The sequence below is a fragment of the Pseudorca crassidens genome, chromosome 5 (genome assembly GCF_039906515.1).
Source record: "Pseudorca crassidens isolate mPseCra1 chromosome 5, mPseCra1.hap1, whole genome shotgun sequence".
NCBI classification, from domain to species: domain Eukaryota; kingdom Metazoa; phylum Chordata; class Mammalia; order Artiodactyla; family Delphinidae; genus Pseudorca; species Pseudorca crassidens.
Window position 1 is genome coordinate 11041931 of NC_090300.1, and position 21682 is coordinate 11063612.

The window sequence follows — 21682 nt, forward strand, 5'->3', positions numbered from 1 at the left end:
TGAACATAAGATAAACAACGCTCAGCATTCCTTCTGAGAGTTGCATAAATTTAATGTGGTCAATTTGGATTATTTTTACTGTATTTTGGGGCCTTCTATTGAGGAGGTGAGGAAGTGAAAATTCCAGGCTTACAATTTCCAGCTCTACAAAAACTACAGGAGATTCCATTTATTTCGATGGGAAATAGTCATTTATGGTATGCTTCCTAACCTGGATACTTCTCGGCTGTTTTCTAAATATAACTTTTAAAATATGTTGTTTATTTCTATTAAAAAATTTTCAGGATGTTTCATTTTTTGGAGCTGTAGATCCCCAGGTACTGATTAAACTCATGTAATGAAGGCTGTTCATTGATGGGTATAGATCAGTCTTGCTAATATCTAATCGACTGTACTTAATACTTCTATTTTCTTCTCTCCCTGTTGGTAGCTAGTGACCCCACCTGAAGCAAAAAAATTTTTCAACTTCAGATATCCACCTGCTGGAGCCGAAAGAGTATTTTACGGCAGAGCAAATGATCCCCAAATTGCACCTTCTTTGACACATGGAATCAGATCTAAAATTTCAACACCGGTAACTTCTTTTCTATTTTTCCCTGTACGTTATTCACTTACCAAGGTGAAAATGAACAAATGAGGTATTAGTGAAATATCTCCTTCCCACTCTTAATCTTGGGCAGTGAAAAAAATTCAAGCAGCCGCAGCCAGGAGGGTGAGTGTAGAAAAGTCAATGGTTTAAGCCACAGACTAATATTCTCCCCTCAGATAATAAAAGCCAAGCTGCACTTAATTTTCTCACAGTAAAGAGAAGTGCTGTCAAGGTTTGTTAAAGCATGGTAGGGACAAAGGCTGGGTGATATTGCTGGAGATGCTAAGAGTGCTTGTACATGCATTGCGTGCACGCAGGGTCCCGGTGTTCCCTGCTACAGATTGAATGGACAGCCAAGGGTCAGAAGACCTGATCTTATACCTGGAGGGAGCTGGTGGGAATCACGTGGCTCTTGCACTTGTCATTCCTACTTTTCTGGAACCTTGGAGTCGAGTAACCAGGGAGTTGCCCTCATAAATGCTTTAGCTCCAATGAAAAGTCATGGTTAGACATGTCTAAGCTGCGTAACCCCAATTCTGATGGTTCATTTGAAGGGGAGCCAAGACAACGATCATGAAATGTTTTCCCACAATCATATTGTCTTCTCCCCAGCTATTGAGTTTCAGTGTTCAGACTTTTTTCCTGTTTTTGGTTGTTACACCTTTGCTTTGTATGATTTCTTTAGGCAAAGGTACTGATCAACCCACAGCCTATTACAACCTTTCAACAGAAAATGAAAGATAAGAAGGAATCAGTATATTTTAGCAATCAACGGGCACCGTTAGGAAAATCTCATGACCAGACGCCAGGATTACCTAAAGGCCTGGATATACTCAACACGACATTTGGGACGGCAGTCATCAAAGGTAGTGAAAATAAAGGGTGGGGAAGGAGTGATAAAATGTCTTCTTAGAAAATGGGATTAAATATCCTGTTGGGATTTATTTAGTGCTGGTGTAAATGTTGATCCCAGAATGAAAGATGGGAATCATAGCAAGAAAGTTACTCTCAGACCCAGAAGCCTTAGAGTTGATGTATGTCAAGGCAGTAAGAGTTCAGGGTTTGGAGAGGAGATTCAGGGAGCAGAGTAGAGATGGTGTAAAGACAGGAAAAAGACTCCGGGAAGTTGATCTTGGGACCAGCTGTGAGGGTTGCTATCTTTTTCCCCTGGACATCTATTTGTGTGTTTTATTTCCACCAAAGCCTCTAATGTGTTCATAACTCTTAATTCTTTTTAAAAAATTTTTTGTATTGAAGTATAGTTGATGTACAATGTTGTGTAAATTTCTGCTGTACAGCAAAGTGACTCAGTAATACACATATATACATAATTTTTTGTATTCTTCTCCATGATGGTTTATCCCAGGATATTAAATATAGTTCCCTGTGCTATACAGTAGGACCGTATTGTTTATCCATTCTATATATACCAGTTTGCAACTGCTAGCCCCAAACTCCCCATCCATCCCTCCTCCACCCACCCTCTCCCTTGGCAACCACCAGTTTGTTCTCTACGTCTGTGCTTAACTCTTTATGAAATTCTGTTTCATACAAAGACCACAAAACAGATGTTAGGTAAATGCTGTGTATAACACTCATTCATGAAGATCCATGATGTGTACACTTGCTTATTAACCTAACAGGCAGTATCAGAGCAGATTCCCCTCTCATCTTGAGAGGGAGTGAAGCAATCTTTCAGCAAATGACTTAGAATAGAATTGGTCACAGGCCATATTTTCTTCTGCAGCCCCAGCGTCCTGCCATGTTGTTGGGTGCTTTCCCTTTACACCTTCTCACATTTAGCCTTTTCTGGTCTCTTACCCTCTCCTTCCAGGGATCTTATTACAGGAAAACTCAAATTCCATCTTTTTATCATCCTGCAGAGGAATTCGCTTCTTTCTTTATCTTTCTGCACCCACTGCGGCTCTGCACCAGGAACTTATCTTTTTTTCACCAAAATGTCCATTAGATTATTTTCCTTGACATAGTAACATCAGTTCTGGAGATAAATTATGCCTTTCTCTTGGAATGCAAAATCTGCAGTTGTACTTTAGTTTATCAGATCTAAAGTTAAAACTTGTTAAAATTTGAAACATGAAAAATGTATTTTAGAACAGATAAAATATCTTTTTTTCCTTTTAAATAGGATTAAAAATTGTATTTAAGTACACCAGGCATTACAGAATTACAGTAATTATATCATAACCGCTATCAAGAATTTAATATGGAAAGTACTGCCTAGGTGTGCCTCATTTAAATATGTAATAGAAAGAATGTTCTAAAATGTATATATGTGTATTAATAGGTGTAATGGTTCCCACATCAAAAAGAAGCACTGCTTTACAGGATTATTCTGAGTAGGGCTACCTTCTGGTATTCTTAACTGTTTATAGACCCCACTTCTTGGCAGAAAGTCCAAAAGAAAACATCTTAATGTATGTTGTTAGGTTGAAAGAGAAGAGTGAAATTGTAAATGGAATTATATTTAAAAATCATTACATGAAACAATAAAAAGAAAATAATTCGCTATATATAAAACCAGGGACCACCAGTCCTGGAAAAGCAGCTGTTCAACAAAGATCTTCTAGCTCTAGGTTTGGGAGCAGTAAGAAGAAGAATTTCTTTCTGATGCCAGTGATTTCCCCGGCACTTTGGGCTATTTTGAAGATGGATATTCACATCTAAACAGATTCAGGGTGTGTGCTGTTGTCTACAGCTGCCAACATTTGCATCAAGTCTTCCCCACAGGGCATCAGGGTTTCTGAAACTGATTTGTGATTCAAATTTGCCTAGATCATGGGAAGTCTGGAGCAAACTAAAATAAAAAGGAATCCTGAGATCCTCAAAATTGGGAATTTAACTGGGCTTGGCATATAGCTCAGGACAACCAAATGGTTAACCAGTATGGAGTTCTTCAGAATTCTAGGGATTGAATCTGTTCAAGTGGGATCCTTAAGACAGTGACGCCTGGGCTATTCCTGTCTTTGGTGAGAAATCTCTATGTATGTTGGCTTTTTGCCCATGTAGCTTATGTAGTTAGCATACCAGTTTGTCATTTGCTCTAGTCAACTTAAATATGTTATAAAGAGTTGAAAAATGCCTTAAAACTGATTTCATTAATTCTTCCTTCAGAATTACCTGCTAGAGAGGTGGTGAATCCACCAAAATCCTATCAAGAAGTATTTGAAGAAGGACAGGCAGGACACGATCTGTATATTGTATCTCACAATGATTATTATGCAGGTAAGTCTCCTCCAGTGTAAAATGGGCCTGAGAATATGAGACTCAGATTTGTGAAGAGGAATAAGGGAGATGATGTGCTTAAAGTTAAAATGCCTGGCATATGATAGGTGATCAATAAATAATAACTTATTACTTATAAGGTTATAAACCCCGATAGCTGGGAACACATACACTTATGCATTTTGGGTGTAAAATGTCGAAAGATATGTTTCATTAAAATGAAAAAAATAGCTAAGTAAGATTAAATGTTGGGTAGTCTAATCTTGTTTTTTATTCAAATAGGATTATTCTAAGTGCTTTGCTTTACATGAGGAATATTAGATAATGGTCAAGTGCAGAAATTTTCGAGTCAGATCAAGTTCAAGGCCTAGCTTGTCCATTTATTATCTTTTAGACCTTGAATATTTTACTTATCACCATCTATTTAAAATTTATTAAATAGGGATAATAATGTTGCGAGGATGAAGTGAGTGCCTGCAAAATGCCAAGCATGGTGCCTGGAACATAGTGAGGGCTCAGTAACTATTATCATTATTATTATTATTATTATTATTATTATTATTAAGTGATCTTGACTAAAAGCCTTATTACTAGAATTATTCTATAGCATAACTAAAAGGCATTGGATGTTTGCTGTAAACTACAATTTAATTGTTGACGTGTGGGTGCTAAGTAGAATCTTGATCTAACAGAGGATTGACAGTTAGACTCTGATACCTGTCCTGAGAAAGCCGATGGCCTGTGCAAGATTCACGAACTAATCTGCATTAGTTAGAAGTAAGACTAGCCCTTCACTGCAGCACAAGACCCCTCTCTCCGTCTTTATTTCTTTACTTTTCTCCTCCACCGCCCCCTCACATCATACTCCTTCTGGGGCTTGTCTGCTATGCCCATTGCTCCCCGGCTGGAGTCAGCCATTCCCTTCTCCCATGACCAGTCTCTGCTGGTTCCTTACGCTGCCGGTACACCCCGGTCCTGAGATCATCTCCATCCTCCCACGGCTGCTTCCACCGCGCTTTTTCACAGCCTTGACAAGGCTTCTCTCCGTGTCTCCTCCGCGTCCCTGGCTCTGTCCCTCCCTTTCTTCTTCTTTAATATAAATTTATTTTATTTTATTTATTTTTGGCTGAGTTGGGTCTTTGTTGCTGCGCGTGGGCTTCCTTTAGTGGTGGTGAGCGGGGGCTACTCTTCGTTGCAGTGCGTGGGCTTCTCATTGTGGGGGCTTCTCTTGTTGTGGAGCACGGGCTCTAGGCGCGTGGGCTTCAGTAGTTGTGGCACGCAGGCTCAGTGGTTGTGCCTCGCGGGCTCTAGAGCGCAGGCTCGGTAGTTGTGGCACACGGGCTTAGCTGCTCTGTGGCATCTTCCTGGACCAGGGCCGGAACCCTTGTCTCCTGCACTGGCAGGCGGATTCTTAACCACTGCGCCACCAGGGAAGTCCCCTCCCTTTCTTCTTTTCCTCCTTCTAGTCTTTCTTTTCTTTATTCCTCCTTCCCTCCATTCCTCTCTTGTGAAAATATTTTATTCATTTTTGGAAAAGTTTAGCATCGATAGCACAATCTAATCCAATGCCATTTAATTGTTTTAAGAAAGAACTATTTCAATGAATATGTATATAGACACCCTTTACATGCATTTAGCATTTGGAGGACAATTTGGAGGAAAATGAGTGTAGTTTTAAAATTATTTATTTATATTGGAGTATAGTTGATTTACAATGTTGTGTTAGTTTCTGGTGTACAGCAAAGTGATTCAGTTGTACATATGTGCATTCTTTTCCATTATGGTTTATTACAGGATATTGAATATAGTTCCCTGTGCTCTACACTAGGACCTTGTTGTTTATCCATTCTATATATGGTAGTTTGCATCTGCTAGTCCCAAACTCCCAGTCCAATTTTTTTTTTTAATATTTAGAAGACTCTAATGGACTATCACATGACTGAAATTACTTTCATTTGCTGATTTTTACAAAAGTCTCACTAGCCTCTTGAAAAGGAATAGAATCCAATCCTTTAAATATTTATTTTTTACTTTTTCCCTTTAATGAAAGCACTATTTTTTATTATAAAAATATAATTGTAGAGAATGTAAATATCATGGAAAAATGAAGAAAAAGTAAATGTAACCTTAAAATCCCATTAGCCAGAGATAACTACATTTGATACATCAAACATCTTTCTAACCCCCATCCACGGAGCTATCTTCAGTTAAATGTGACAATAATCTCCACGCTTTTGGAGAAACTGCTATATGCACTTACTTGAAATAGTATGTCAAGGACATCATTCAATAACAATAACAACCTCTTTTAAATACACTTAATTTAAATTATTACTAAAGTAATACATATTTTCTTTTATAAAATGCAGGTTGTATAGAAGTATATGAAATGCAAAGAAAATCTCCCACAATTCCCAGTCTGCCATAGGTGATACTTTCATATATGTTTTTCTTTGCTCATTCATATATGAGTGTATGTGTGTGTTTTGCATCCTACTGTACACACTTTTTTTTCCCCTTTTTCTTCCCTGCCCCCCCCCCCCACATATGAAATTTCTTGGTTGTCTTTTCAGGTCAGTTATCAATATTGTATTTTTCAGGATTACAAAAATGTATTGTTTATATATCTTTGTGAATGTGATTTGTTTCCATAGGATACATTCCTACATTTCTGAGCATCTGAAAATTTCACTCTTAGAGCCAAACTCTCCACCTGAATAGCTGCCCCAGTTTGTCCTCGCAGGCACAGTGTATGAGAATTTCCATTTCCCTGCATCTTCCCCAATGGCGAACTTTGCCAATCTTCTTTATTTTTGCTTAACTGAGAGTCGAATTATGACTGTGCGCTATTGTTTTTGCTTACATTATTTGGGTTACTGGTGAGGCTGAATATCTTTTCTCCATCATTTTATAACCTTTTAGCTGATCTCTAGTTTCAGTCTTACTTTCTTATCTACAAAGAGAAAACTAATACCACATCATGGTACAGTACTAGATCTTAAAAATAAAGACCTCCCTGTTGGGTTCTCAGCCCTCTATCAACCTTTGAACGTCTCTAATATGAGATAAGTGATTATAACGAAATGTGAAGGTTGTAACGCAAATCTCAGTAAGAGCAAATATAAAACACCAATCTCTCAAATCTTAGCATAGCTTAAAGCACCGCTGGGGTCACAAAGCCTTGCAGTACCTCCCCTGATCTTAAGGATTTCTTTAACATTGATGGGCCCTGAATTTTTCATCAGTTATATGTCTTTCTCCTACATCATTTTTCTCCTTACTTTCCAAATATTAACACAAGGAACCCTTGTTCCACCAGTCTCCCAGCTCACATGGGAGAATGCATCTGTCATCTGTAGCCAGATGTGTGCAGTTTCCTGTGCTGTGACAGTTCCATTCTTTTTCCCGCTCTCATTTTCATTGTCAGTGAGAACATCATGCGCTTCTTGCACAAAGTTGTGTTGCTTAAGTCAGAAGTCTTCCCTTTTCTTTTCTTAGGAGAAGCAAAGCACCGAAAGTATAATCCGTCAAGTTTTCATAGATTTAACTTGTATGGGATCCCAACACCACATTTTAATGATGGACGAAACATGGCAAAAACTTTACATTGGCTCCACGAACTACAAATGTAAGTTTAAGTATGTTGTGTCTTGGAACAAGTGTTAGATATATGGCACATGGACTTGACAGTTTATTACGTTTATTTTTTGAAGAGGTAATGCAGTGACATGGTTCAAACATAAAAATAATAGAAAAAGATACACAGTGATATGTCTTCTAAACTGTCCAGTTCCCCCAGCGATAACCATGATACTGTGTTTTTGTTGTTGTTGGGTTTTTTTCTGTTTGATTTTTTGTTTGTTTGTTTTTGACCGCGTGGCTTGCAGGATCTTAGTTCTTCCAGCAGGTATAGAGCCTAGGCCCCCTGCAATGGAAGTGCAGACTCCTAACCACTGGACTGCCATGGAATTCCCTGTGTGTGTGTTTGTGATTCTAAAGTAATTTCATGTCTTTTCAGCAGATTGGAAGACATACATGAATGTTTTTAATCTATGGGATCAACCCTACTATGTTTCTTAAAGATAGTGGGGTTTCAAGTCTCAACAAAGACAATCATGTCACATATAATTGACCTGTCATTTATCATTCAGCTTTCTTTAATAGTTATTTGGGCACCTGAGCATCTGACTTAACTCTCACAAACTGTGACCTTTTTATACCTGCATTCTACATTTTGACTACTTTCCTAAGAAATTAAAATAAGTTGCCTTAGTTTTTCATTCCCTGTCTTATATTTTATATCTAAGCCAACAAACAAAATAAAAACCTATATTTCCTACTATGTTTAAAAAATCAGAAGATTGAAAATACTGAGGTACTGGGTTGAATGGTGGCCCCCAAAGATGTCCATGTTCTAATTCCCAAAACCTATGAAGGTTATATTATATGGGAAAAGGGTCTTTGTAAATGCAATTAAGTTAAAGATCTTGAGATGAAGAGATCATTCTGGATGATCTGGGTGGACCCTAAATCCAGTGACAAGTGTCCTCATAAGGGAAAGGCAGAGGGAGGATTGAGACAGAAAAGCAGAAGACATTCAGAGGAGAAGAAGGTGATGTGAAGATGGAGGAGGCTGGAATGATGTGACAGCAAGCTAAGGAAGGCCACAAAAAAAAAAACGTGCCAACAGCCTCCAGATGTTGGAAGAAGCAATGAACAGATTATCCCCTAGAGCCTTTGGAGGGAATGCAGCCTTGCTGTCACCTTGATCTCAGACTTGTGGTCTCTAGAACTGTCAGAGAATACATTTCTACTGTTTTAAGCCACAAGTTCATGGTAATTTGTCTAGCACCCACAGGAAACGAATATACTGGGCTTGCATTTCTATACATCAATGGTGGGAGTGGATTTGCTTTGCTCTCTGCCCTCTTTATTTTTTTAGTTTATAACTTTTTAAAAATTAATTTTTATTGGAGTATAGTTGATTTACAATGTGTTGGGACTTCCCTGGCCATCCACTCCGAGCTTCCACTGCAGGGGTCGCGGGTTCGATTTCTGGGCAGGGAACTGAGATCCCACGTGACGCACAGTGCGGCCAAAAACAAAAACAAAGAAACCAAAAAACAAAACAAAACAAATACAATGTTGCATTACTTTCTGCTGTATAGCAAAGTGAACCAGTCATACGTGTACATCTATCCATTCTTTTTCAGATTCTTTTCCCATATAGGTCATTACAGTGTATTGAGTAGAGTTCCTTGTGCTCTACAGTAGGTCCTTGTTGTTTATCTATTTTATATACAGTAGTGTGTATAAGTCAATCCCAATCTTCCAATTTATCCCTCCCCCCATTCCCCCTTGGTAACCATAAGTTTGTTTTCTACATCTGTGACGTCATTTCTGTTTTGTATATAAGTTCATTTGTACCATTTTTTACACCCTCTGTCCTCTTTAAAGGATACACTGGCCCTCCAAGTTTCCATAGGCCCCCAGGGTGCACACAGAGTTTGCACATTCCCACAGGCACCCACCTGCCTCGCTCATTTGCCTGTCTGGTCGCTGAAATAACAGCTCCCAATTATAGAGGCCAAATGCTTAGTACTTTATATATGATTAATTTAATCCTACCAACACCTCTGTGAGGTAGGTGTACTATAATTTTTTTCGGGGGGGTATGGAAAAGTTTATTCACTGAACCTATCTATGAAACAGAAACAAAATCAGGGACACAGAGAATAGCCTGGTGGTTGCCAAGGGGGCGAGAGGGTGGGAGAGGGTAGGATTGGGAGTTTAGGATTAGCAGATGCAAACTGGTATATACAGAATGGATAAACAACAAGGTCCTACTGTACAGCACAGGGAACTATATTCAACATCCTGTGATAAACCATCACGGAAGAGAATATGAGAAAGAATGTATATATATGCATAACTGAGTCACTTTGCTATACAGCAGACTAACAACACTGTAATTCAACTATACTTCAGGTGTACTATAATTTTTAGCCTTTCCATTTTACCGATGAAGAAACTGAACTACAGGGCTTCCCTGGTGGCGCAGTGGTTGGGAGTCCGCCTGCCAATGCGGGGGACGCGGGTTCGTGCCCCGGTCCGGGAGGATCCCACATGCCGCGGAGAGGATGGGCTCGTGAGCCATGGCCGCTGGGCCTGCGCATCCGGAGCCTGTGCTCCGCAGCGGGAGGGGCCACATCAGTGAGAGGCCCGCATACAGCAAAAAATAAAAAAAAAAAAATAATAAAATTAAAAAAAAAAAGAAACTGAACTACAGAGAAGTGAAATCATTTGCCCAAGATCATGCAACTGAGAAATACTAGGGGTAGGGTTGAAACCCTGGCAGTGTGTCGCCAGGGGCTGTCTTTAACCACTACACCAGGGGTATAGACAGTGGATTCTGTGATCACAGGCCTGAAATTTTGATTTCCATTTTTCTCCCACTCCCTTATTATATGAGTTTCTCATACTTGAATTATTGAAAACAATAATGTTAAAACATAAACACAGAAGAAATTCTTCCAATATTATACTAAACCCATATGAGATAGTTTTTCTTTAGGGTATAGAAGAAGAGCTTATAAAACAAATATTCATGAATTTATCGCTATTAAAGTTGTTAAAATATACATAAAGGAAAACATGAAGAAATGATTTAAGTATTTCACTAGATATTTATAATTAAATATAACATAGAAATTGACACTTAAAAGAAGGTGACAAATATGGTTTATCCACTTCTGAAAGCTTAGAAATATTAAATCTATTATCCATTTCTTAAAGATATGAAATAAACATATTCACAAGGTGCCTTAAGGAGGTCCTAAGAGTAGAGCTTCTGGGTCATTAACAAGCACATATTTATCAATGATTAGGGATAGTCATAAAAAACCACACTGAATTTATAAAAGCAGGCCATATGCAGGATGCATTTCCCACCAACTTGTCTCTACCCACAAGGAAACATCATTTATGGAACACTGTTTTATTTGATCACTTTCTGTATTTCGAACTTAGTTGGAAAATTATTGCTGAAATGATAGATTCTTTATTCCCTTGATTTTTTGTATTTCAAAAAGGACTCACTACTTCATTCTTCAGTGTGATTTCTATTATAAACTTAGAGTGAAGTATATTCGTTTACATCTCTTTTTTTTTGTTCCTATTTTCTTCTTTTTTTGTCTTTATTTTTAAATTGAAGAATAGTTGATTTACAATGTTGTGTTAGTTTCAGGTGTACAACAAAGTGATGTATTTATTCATATATATATAAATTTAATCTTTTTCGGATTCTTTTCCATTCTAAGTTATTATAAGATATGCAGTATAGTTCCCTGTGCTATACAAGAACTACTGTATAGCACAGGGCCTACTGTATAGCGCAGGGAACTATATTCCCTGTTATGTATATTGGTTATCTATTTTATATATAGTAGTGTGTATCTGTTAACCCCAAACTCCTAATTTATCCCTCCTCCACCTTCTTCTTTGGTAACCATTGTTTGTCTTCTATGTCTGTGAGTCTTTTTCTGTTTTGTTTACATCTCATTTTGATATGCACTATTTTAACATAAATTTGTTTCACTCTTAACTTTTGAGAGTTATTAGAGACATATACTTTTAAGGAATATATTTCCTCCATAAAGCTACCTCTATCTATATTCTGTTTATGACCTTTGGTCTGAAGAATCAGTTAGAATGTTGAAATGGGGTGTGTGTGTGGGTGGGTGTATGTGTCTGAATGAAAAAATTGATTGGCACGCAGAGACTTTACTCTGAGCTGGTTAGTGAATACTTTGAGGTGTGTAATGATGTTACAGCTATTGATACTCTGACATACTTGGTTGCTCAGAAATACTTCCCGATTCTCCCAGAAACATAACCCAGGCACTTTTAGGCTGAGAAGCGTAGGCTCCATGACTTAGAATCCTTACCTTTACCATCCAGGCTTGCTCCTAATCATGCCCCTTGGAGCTGGTTTTATTTATTTATTTATTTTTAATTTTTGGCCGCGTTGGGTCTTCGTTGCTGCATGTGGGCTTTCTCTAGCTGCGGCCAGCAGGGGCTACTCTTTGTTGCAGTGCGCGGGCTTCTCATTGAAGTGGCTTCTCTTTGTTGTGGAGCTTGGGCCCTAGGAGCGTGGGCTTCCGGGCTCCGTAGTTGTGGCTGTCGAGCTCTAGAGCGCAGGCTCAGTAGTTGTGGTGCGTGGGCTTAGTTGCTCTGCGGCGTGTGGGATCTTCCTGGACCAGGGCTCGAACCTGTGTCCCCTGTATTGGCAGGTGGATTCTTAACCACTGTGCCACCAGGGAAGTCCTTGGAGCTGGTTTTAGATTGTCAACTTTATTTGTTCTTACAGCCCTTAAACTGCCTCTGATTTATTCTGACTTTACCCATATTGTTCTTTTTCTCCCTTTTTGAACTAATGGGAAGTAAATGAAGAAATAAAAGATGAATTACTTTATATTTCATCTTTTGTTTCTCCACAGAGTGTCACTCTTCTCCAGAAATTTATTCAACTCCATATTTCTCCAGTACAGGAAACAGTTTTAAAAGCAAATGGAATCTAAGAGTTTAATGTTCATTGTTTTTAGTCTTAGCAAAACAATAGAGAATTTATTAATTTTAATGTTATTAAATAGCGGTGTTGTAATTTTGCAGTTCTCAAAAGAAATTCTTAGTCATTTAATCACAGTGATAGAAGTAATGAAATCATGTTACAGAAAATTGGCAAAATAAAATCACCCATAATCCTGTCACCTTAATTCAACCTTTATTATCTTTTTAATCTATTTCTTTCTAGTGTGGCTTCCTGTGTTGACTTTTGCATAGCTTTAATCAGAGTGCAATAACATTTTATATCCTGGTTTTTCTTAACTTAACATAAAATAATTTTATATTGCTGTGTATTCTAAATAACCAACATTTTGAATGCACACAAAGTGTGTTCTTGTAAATACGACATAATCACCCTCCAGGATTGAACATTTAGATTCTTTTTTTTTTTTCCCCATCGTAGACAGTGAGGCTACAAGCATTTTTATAAATGTAACTTCTTTTCACACTTAATTATGTGGATTATCTCCTTATGATTGGTTTTCAGAGGATGAACATTTTAATGCTTTTTGAATCATGTTACCAAATTATTTCCAAAAGGATTATAGCAATTTGCACTCGCAATCTACAAGTGTTTTACCATACTTTTTGCCAATGTTAGATATTCTTTCTCTGTCTCTTGTCTCTCTCTCTCTCTATATATATATATTTACTTACGTACTATTTAAAAGTGGTACTTTGTTGTTCTTTTATCTTATATTTCTTTTATTACTGGAGAGTATTATAATTTTTCCATATATTTGCTTACTGGATTTGAGTTATTTGTTTATATCCTTTGGTTATTTATTTCTTTTATGCTTACTGTTCCGTTAGCAGTTTTAGGAGTTACACTCATAAGAATGATATTAACTCTTTTTGTTTACTGAAAAAAATTTTGTTTGCTTGTCTTATTCTTTAATCAAAATTTTATATTCTATTATAAACTTATCTTTATAATAGAATATACATGATAGAAGAATGAACACATAAAGCTTTCTTTTTAGCATACAATTTCTTTTGAAACTGGATTTATTTTGTGATGGCCCAAATGATACTATGGTATTCCTCACCATATGTATATTTGGTAGCCAAGAATACTTTAGGTAATACAGATACCTGACAATTTTCTAATTTTATAGGAAAAGAGGAGCTAAGGTTGTATCCAAGAGAGTTGATGATTTCAAAGAAAAATTTCAACATAAACTTGGAAGAACTTTAGATCCGTAAGTTCATGATTAACTTAGAATTGAAAATGTTTTTGGATCAAATTTACAAACTACTCTTGTGGTAAATTTTGGTTTGTGTTCTATTAGGTTCTATCAATTAAATAAGAATCATCCTTTTGTGTTAATCAGGGAACTCTTATTAGCCTCTATAGCGCTTGGGGTTCCAGGAAAGTACTGAGTCTCCAAAATGGACAGGGCCTTTGGAGAACAGGGTGGAAGAATTTTGTGTAAAGCTTTATTTCTGAGATCTCAGAAATTTAACTTATTGCATTATATTTTCCTCTCTCTTCCTTGTCCCCGCCCCCCCATGTATATGTATGTACTTCCATAATTCTGCTTTGAGTATGTTCTGTTTTTTCTTCTTCAGTCTGGACTTTTTCACTGGAAGCCAGTGAAAGCATTCAGCCATTGCTAATGCGAGTGGGAGATTAGGAAAAAGATCTGTTGGAGAACTTCTGTTTGATTCTCATAGTTTGGTTATAGGAGAAAATATAGGCGATAAAAAAAAAAAGGCAAACATATTTTAAATTCCAGGGATGCCATGTGGTGGGAATTTTCACTAAAAGATTTGTTTTCTTTGATAGCATTGCAGAAACAATGAATGTTCCCCCAGACCACATATTTGGGGCTTGTCTCCGTCCTGATGATTATGGTAAATATACAAACTTTCTTCTTAAAAAACAAACAACAAAATCCCCCCCACCCCCCAAATCATGCAGTTAAGTTCACCATCTCCTTCTCTCAAAGCTTCTAATTTTAATGGCTTAAAATATTACATTAACATTAAAGAGAACAATTTGTAGCACAAGAAAGAAACAAAATTTTCATATTATATTTGAAATAGGAACAGTTTAAAGCCCTTGTAATGAATTCCTTAAGTGTATTTAAGGCTCAGAATTTTATTTAGAAAATAAATAAGGCCTGTATTAAACAAGCCAAAGTGAAGTGAGGTAGCTTTTTAATGAACTCCAATATTGTACTAGGCCCTTGTTACTCAAAATGTGGTTGCAGATGGGCAGTGTTGGTGGCCCCTGCAAGGTTCTTAGAAATGCAGAATCTCAGGCTCCACCCCAGACCTACTGAATCAGAAACTGCAACATTCCCAGATGAACTGTAGGGACATTCAAGTTCCAGAAAGCACTGTACTCTACAACCACATACTTAAGAACCACTCTTCCCACCAGCCAATCAATTAATCAACCTATAAAGTGGCAGAAGAAAATTCCCAGGATTTTTGTCTTTAGTGCTAAGGGATCCAAACAGCAGACTTCCAAAGGGAAAACTCTGCCAAAACTTATCAGGATTGGGCTGTATTTTACTGGTTTTCAAAATACAGTCTGCAGTGTACCTGCATTAAAATCACCCAGAGAATTTATTAAATATGCAGGTTCCTGGGACCCATGCTCATATATTCTCATGTACACTAAACTTTAAGAACTGCTACTAAAAATGTGTTAAAGTCCACTCACTGACAAATAAAATAAATATTTACTGAGCTTCTGCAACATGGTGTTTCAGAGCACCATGAACCACCACATTAGGAGATTATATTTTGGTTCTGTTTTTAGATCCACTGTTACATGTTTAATGGATGCCTGCCCATCTTAGAGGCTCTTCATACCTCTAGAAGTGGGTAAGGGATGATTTAGGAAATCCATCAGTTAGCCTGAAATACAAGTAGATAACCATGCTCAGCTGCCTCCTTGAGGGCAGGTTCATGCTGGTTGGCGCCCCATCTTGCTGTCTGTTGGATTCTTGGGGTCTAGTGCACAGTACATTGTTTTCCCCGGTATCTATAGCATGAATCAATGTATCTAACACATAGTTTATCATGTTGACAATTAGGCAACATTGACAAATTTCCTAATAGTTGAGCTACATTACCCTTAAAAGTTGAATGATAAGATAGAGCTATAAAGTGAAAAGGAAGGACACTGACATTAATAGTTTAAAAAATGTGTCAGTATTGGCCTTGGCACCGTACAGCGTAATTCTGTAAGGGGACTGTCAGCCCTCTCTAGACTTTTCCTGGAGCTCATGGATGGACACAGATTAACCCCAGTGGCCTTTTGTGACTACTGTTGGGGTTAACTAGCAGCATCTATTCCGTGGAAAGCTTCAGGGTCTGCCTGCTTCCGAGAACATATTGGTTTCTTTACTGGGCCTGGATTGCTCCCTTACCCTTACTTAGGGAAAGAAAGGCAACTGCACAAAGAATGCCTCATCCCTCAGGCCTGGGGTTGTTGGTTATGTTACGATGCTTCCAGGAAGAGTGCAAGGGCTGTGTCCAGCTCCCAGAATGCACCAGGGCAGAGGCAATGTGAGGGAGAATCCGGCTCCCAGAATGCACCAGGGCAGATGCGATGTGGAGGAGAATCATAGGCAGTGGTGCATCATGAGAATTGGTAGCAGGCAGGGTGCAACTGAGGAGCAGGCGTGGCTTTTCTGATGTCCCTGGCGTGGTAGCAAGGTCATGGGTCTCTCTCTTAGGGCCACAGCTTGTACTCCTGATTTCAGCTCTTTAGAGGTGGCCCTTGAGTAGTCGTCAGTGATTTGACATGAGCTTCATAAATATTCTCTCAGGGCCAGGCCAGAAGAGGGTATCAGCCTACCTCTCATCCACTAGGCAGTCATACCTGGTAGGGTTGTGGTGGGAAAACCAGGTAGAGTTGGAGATACAACCATTCAAATGGTTATTTTTGGATGTTAATGGAGAGTGAAGGCCTCTGAAGATAAAAAAAAAACTCAACCAAGAGCCATCTTGTGGAAGAGCTGGGGTGGGGGGAGGTCCTTATACAGAGAAGCCCCCCAGAGGGTTGACATCAGGGGAAGAAATGTGGAAGAGGAAAGGAAGCCACACTTATGTGTCAAAAATCACCCCTAATCACTTTGATTTCCTCTCGCAGAGCCTTACTTGGGTTTTGCCTACGTTAGGATGGTCTGATGATAGCTGACCCCGTTTCAGATGATCTTGTTCTGAGGCACTTGGCCAGTTCCTGGAACCAGCACTGGTTGTGGGCTTTTCACCCATACTTAGGGTCTACCCTTAGAAAGAAGGCTTTTGTCAGAATACGCAGGATTAACTCCTGATTTTATAATGAACTTAGAGGTGCTACGAGTACCTATTAAAAAAGACCCTTGACAGAGCCTAATAATATAGGGCCTTGTACAAAGTAGGTGTGAATATTAGTTGCCTTGAACTGCAACCAATGTTGCAATTTATTTTTTTTCAATTTTTAAAAATTGAAGTATAGTTGATTTACAATGTTGTGTTAATTTCTGCGGTACAGCAAAGTTATACATACATATACATATAAAAAAATTGTTCTCCTTTATGGTTTATCATAGGCTGTTGAATATACTGCCCTGTGCTATATAGTAGGACTTTGTTGTTTATCCATTCTATATATAATAGTTTGCATCTGCTAACCCCAAACTCCCAATCCTTCCCTCCCCCAACCCCTTACCCCCTTGTCAACCACCAGTCTGTTCTCTATGTTTGTGATTCTGTTTCTGTTTCATAGATAGGTTCATTTGTGTCATATTTTAAATTCCACATATAAGTGATATCGTATGGGATTTGTCTTTCTCCTTCTGACATACTTCACTTAGTATGATCCTCTGTAGTTGCATCCATCAATGTTGAACTTTAAATTAACCTACCCAGGATATCACAGCCAACTGCCAGCATGACCCTGTCGCAAGAAAGCAGGAAGGGAGGGGTATAGGCCAGGGGAAAAAGAACAGAGGCAGAAGGTTTCTTCTGGTGACATCCACCAAGCCGTCACATCTGAAGCAACATGGTCAACTCTGGTCTGATCTGTGTCACCATTAACATCCAAGCAATGGGGTTTAGAGGTAGTGTATTTGTACTTTCTTTGTGTCATAATTCAGGAAAGTTCCTTTAAGTCATGAAAGAAAAGTGGAAGCAAGAGGCTGGGGGTGGCAGTGGCAGCAGGTGGATTGGAGGGGTTATTACTCGGGGTTGTGGGTCAGGACTCACTTAATGGACTGTGAATGGAGGTCTCCTGTGCTGGTAATAGTGTAGGGGAAGCAGGACAGAAATGGGGGCTTGGTGTGCAGACTGAAGGCAGACCGGAAACTCACATTAGGAAGGAGTAGGGAACTTGTGTCCAGTTTTTACAAGGTTTCCCAGATGTTTGGTCAACCCTGAGGCACACAGAGTGACCCCCACGTGGAACCAGCCCCAGCTTTCAGATCCTCAGCCTTGTCGACAAATGTCTGCTAAGAGGGTGTCAGGCAAGGACTTTGTTGTCTTAGGAAAGGATTTGACAGCTGAGTGGGCTCATGATTCCCCCATAAAATTCATTTTTTCAGATTTTTTTCATTGAGCAAAGAAGTCGCATAAAGCAGAAGTATTCATTTTTATCAATTACTTTGTACTTTTTTTTTTATACAAAAGAATTTTCTGTCATGATGCATAATAGTATTGGAGTTAGGTTTTTTCATTCACAGAAGTTGCTAGATCTCTCTCTGTTTTAGTTAGTGTGGGAATAATTGTGACAGACTTTAAATTCAGATAAAAGACTTTTTTTCCCCCTCTCTTCAACAGGAGCTGGTGATCTCATCCACAGAAGACTTCCGGGAGAATATCTCCGAGGCAAGGACAGACAGAGAGCCCTGGTTGCAGCAGTGCGACATCACTTAAAGAAAGTTAACTACCAAAACTTTGACACTTTGTTGTCAGCCTTCAGACACTATGACAAGGCCAGTAGTAAAGTGAAGCTTTTTTGGTCTACGCATGGGCTTACAGGTCCCAGCAGGCTGGTGTAGATCAGGATCAAGTCCGGTCCACCACCTGTCTTTGTAAATAGTTTTACATGCCTATATTTAAAAAACTTGGGGTGCATGTATCTCTTTGAATTCGAGTTTTCTTTGGATATATGCTCAGGAGTGGCATTGCTGGATCATATGCCTGTCCATTTGTTTTAAGTATTGTCCACGGCTGCTTTTGCAACTACACATGCAGAGAGACTGAATGGCTTGCAAAACCTATGATATCTACTTTTGAGCCCTTGACAGAAAATGTTTGCTGGAGTAGACCTGCGTTGTCAAAATGTGGTTCTTTCACCATCGTCAGTATCACTTGGGAACATGTTAGAGAGGCACGTCCTAAGGCCCACCCCAGACCTCCTGAATTAGGAACTTGGGGTTGGGGTCTAGCAATTGTGTTTTAACAAGCTTTTCAGTGATTCTGATGCAGGCTGAGGTTTGAGAACCACTGTTGCAGATCATTAAACTAGAGTGTGCTGGGAGCCTGGGGGATGGACAGTCTCTGCCTCACTCTGAATGTGTACACACGGTACTGTCAGTCTGGTCCAAGTCAAGCTTAGAACGCTCTCCCCTGGGCACCAGGTGTGGTTTCAGTTTTGAGAGTAAGATCACTCAATTTTCAAGCTCCTCTAACTTTTATTCTTTGATCAAGTCAGATCAACCCAGGGCTGCATAATTACCGGACATCATTTTAGGCCATTACAGGATTTACCAAGCTGCACAGCGCCTTAGGCTTGCACTAAGGAACGCTACTACACAAACAGTTTGTGAAACGTGGCACATTTTTTATTAGTACGCCCACGCGGCTGTTATTTATTTTTGTCACACGCATCCTCTTTATAAGGAAACCCAGTCTTTCTAAAACACATAACTGTGCTTTGTCTAGGTGTCTGGTTTGTTTTTGCATCATGTACAGCATGACTTTGGACCAATAGTGCATACCTTTTTGACTTGGCTGCCAGGAAGCTTAGAGCCAATACAGAGAAACACATCTAGTTTGTGAAGGTGATCTTATAGCATACATTTTGTGCACTCTTTTTATTTCAGGTTTCATCTTATTTTAGTCCAACTTTATTTTCTCTTTGCCCTGATTTCCTCACTTTTTTTGGCTCTCATTGTACTTCCTTTTCTAGGCAGCCTCAAACCGTTTTAGAATGAACATAAACAAATAAAAGCTCATAAATAAACCCATGATGATGTAGTGCATCATAATCTTGATAGGAGAAGAAAAGAAAGAGCAGAATAATTTTAGTTCATCTCAAAAGGAAAAAAAGATAATATTCTTATCTCCATTCCAATGTTGAGTACAGTTTTAGAAAAGTGACACCTCACAATTTTTATCTTAGGAAAAAATCTTGATCATTCATTGGCTAATTCATTTTAAGCCCATGAGTCTTATCTGATTTTAGATTAGGGGCCTGTGTACCTGTGATGTACTGGTGAATAAAAAGTGGGTTAAATACCTCAGTTAAGTTTGTACTAATTATGTCGGGACAAACACCAATCAGTCATCAACGACTGTGTTTAAAGAAAATGTAAGTATTCAACTGTTTCTCTGGTTTTTAGTAGAGACCGATTGCTATTTACAGGTAATTTAAAAATTATTCTTCAGAATTAAATTACTTAAGCAAAAACAAGTTTTATATATATATATATATATATATATATATATATATATATATATATATAAAATTTATTTATTTTTTTTTTGCGGTATGCGGGCCTCTCACTATTGTGGCCTCTCCCGTTGCGGAGCACAGGCTCCGGACGCGCAGGCTCAGCGGCCCTGGCTCACGGGCCCAGCCGCTCCACGGCACGTGGGATCTTCCCGGACTGGGGCACGAACCCGCATCCCCTGCATAGGCAGGCGGACTCTCAACCACTGCGCCACCAGGGAAGCCCAACAAGTATATTTTAAACCTTACTCAACTCCAAGTATCTACAAAGATGATATTGGGGAAATTTACATGGTAGTAAAGTGAATAAGGAAAACTAGCAGGGTGCATAGTGCTCCTCTTTCTAAAAATTCCTCATGTTAAATGTAATCATAATCAAGGTGATCATCTTAATAGCTGTTGATGATCTCAGTGAACCACCAGGCACATTCCTTATGATAACATTAAATTAAGCAGGAGGAAATTACTGAGAATTATTTAATGCTGATATACCTTTTAAATAGTCAACTTTTTTTTTTTCTTTTTTTGCGATATGCGGGCCTCTCACTGTTGTGGCCTCTCCCGTTGCGGAGCACAGGCTCCAGACGCACAGGCTCAGCGGCCATGGCTCACAGGCCCAGCCGCTCCGCGGCATGTGGGATCTTCCCGGACCTGGGCACGAACCCGCGTCCCCTGCATCGGCAGGCGGACTCTCAACCACTGCGCCACCAGGGAAGCCCGTAAATAGTTAACTTTTAATATGTACAATGTAGTGCTCAGTGCCCTTGAGGAGCTTTTTTTTCCTGAGTGGGTAATAAGATGTGGGTCTTCCTAGTACAGCTGTAGGATTGTTTTTGATGATTAGAATCTTATACTGTTGAATGCCTAGATTTAATTTAATTGAAAAGCAAAACAAAACAGAACAAATAAACTGTGATTTCCTAAATGACTCTTCTTGGCTTAGAGGATTAATTCTGTTATTTGTTGAACACTCACAGCACATCAAACATTATCCCAGATAATGTGCAGGCTTTTAACTCAGGGAACTTAAAATCTAAAGGGTGGGGGAAATGAAGACTCATTATGTCCAAGAACGGTCACAGCAGAGTCTCAAATTTTCAAAATAGGTATATATAATTCCAACTCCTTTTATTCTGCCTATTATCCAGGAAGTAGCTGAGATGGGATGATTCCTTTTGGGGGACAGTTGCATTCATTGACAAAACTGGTTTACTAAGACGTGTGAGCAAGGCTGTTCCAAAGCTCAGTAATACCAGACTGCTGTGGATGGTTAGGGGCAGAAAAGGTTCAGTGAATACCTTGACTAATAGCTCATTGTTGAGTAGCCTTTGTGCTATAAGTCACGCCACTGTCAGACCGAAAGTGGTCCAGAAAGCAAAGCACGTGACTCAGATGACTTGCACGGGCCACACTTTTGTGTCTGGAGCTGGCTCATTGGCCTGAAATAGCGATTCTATAACTTGAAAATGTGTCAACAGAGAGATGCACCATCAATAGCTCTGAGTGGGGACAAAGGTTCGTGTAGTCAGTATGCCAGGAGCATGGGGCAA

The 21682-nt window shown here is 39.0% G+C and overlaps 1 protein-coding gene across 1 annotated transcript in view; it reads left to right on the plus strand.

The window, feature by feature from the left end:
- Positions 1 to 21682, plus strand: part of EFHB (EF-hand domain family member B) — a 48765-nt gene that overhangs the window by 14701 nt on the left and 12382 nt on the right. Inside the window, exons 3-9 of the mRNA XM_067737192.1 lie at positions 431 to 574; positions 1275 to 1455; positions 3722 to 3832; positions 7331 to 7460; positions 13576 to 13659; positions 14247 to 14314; positions 18236 to 18390. Of these exons, the coding sequence (XP_067593293.1) occupies positions 431 to 574; positions 1275 to 1455; positions 3722 to 3832; positions 7331 to 7460; positions 13576 to 13659; positions 14247 to 14314; positions 18236 to 18390 (873 nt within the window). The remainder of the gene's footprint in view (positions 1 to 430; positions 575 to 1274; positions 1456 to 3721; positions 3833 to 7330; positions 7461 to 13575; positions 13660 to 14246; positions 14315 to 18235; positions 18391 to 21682) is intronic.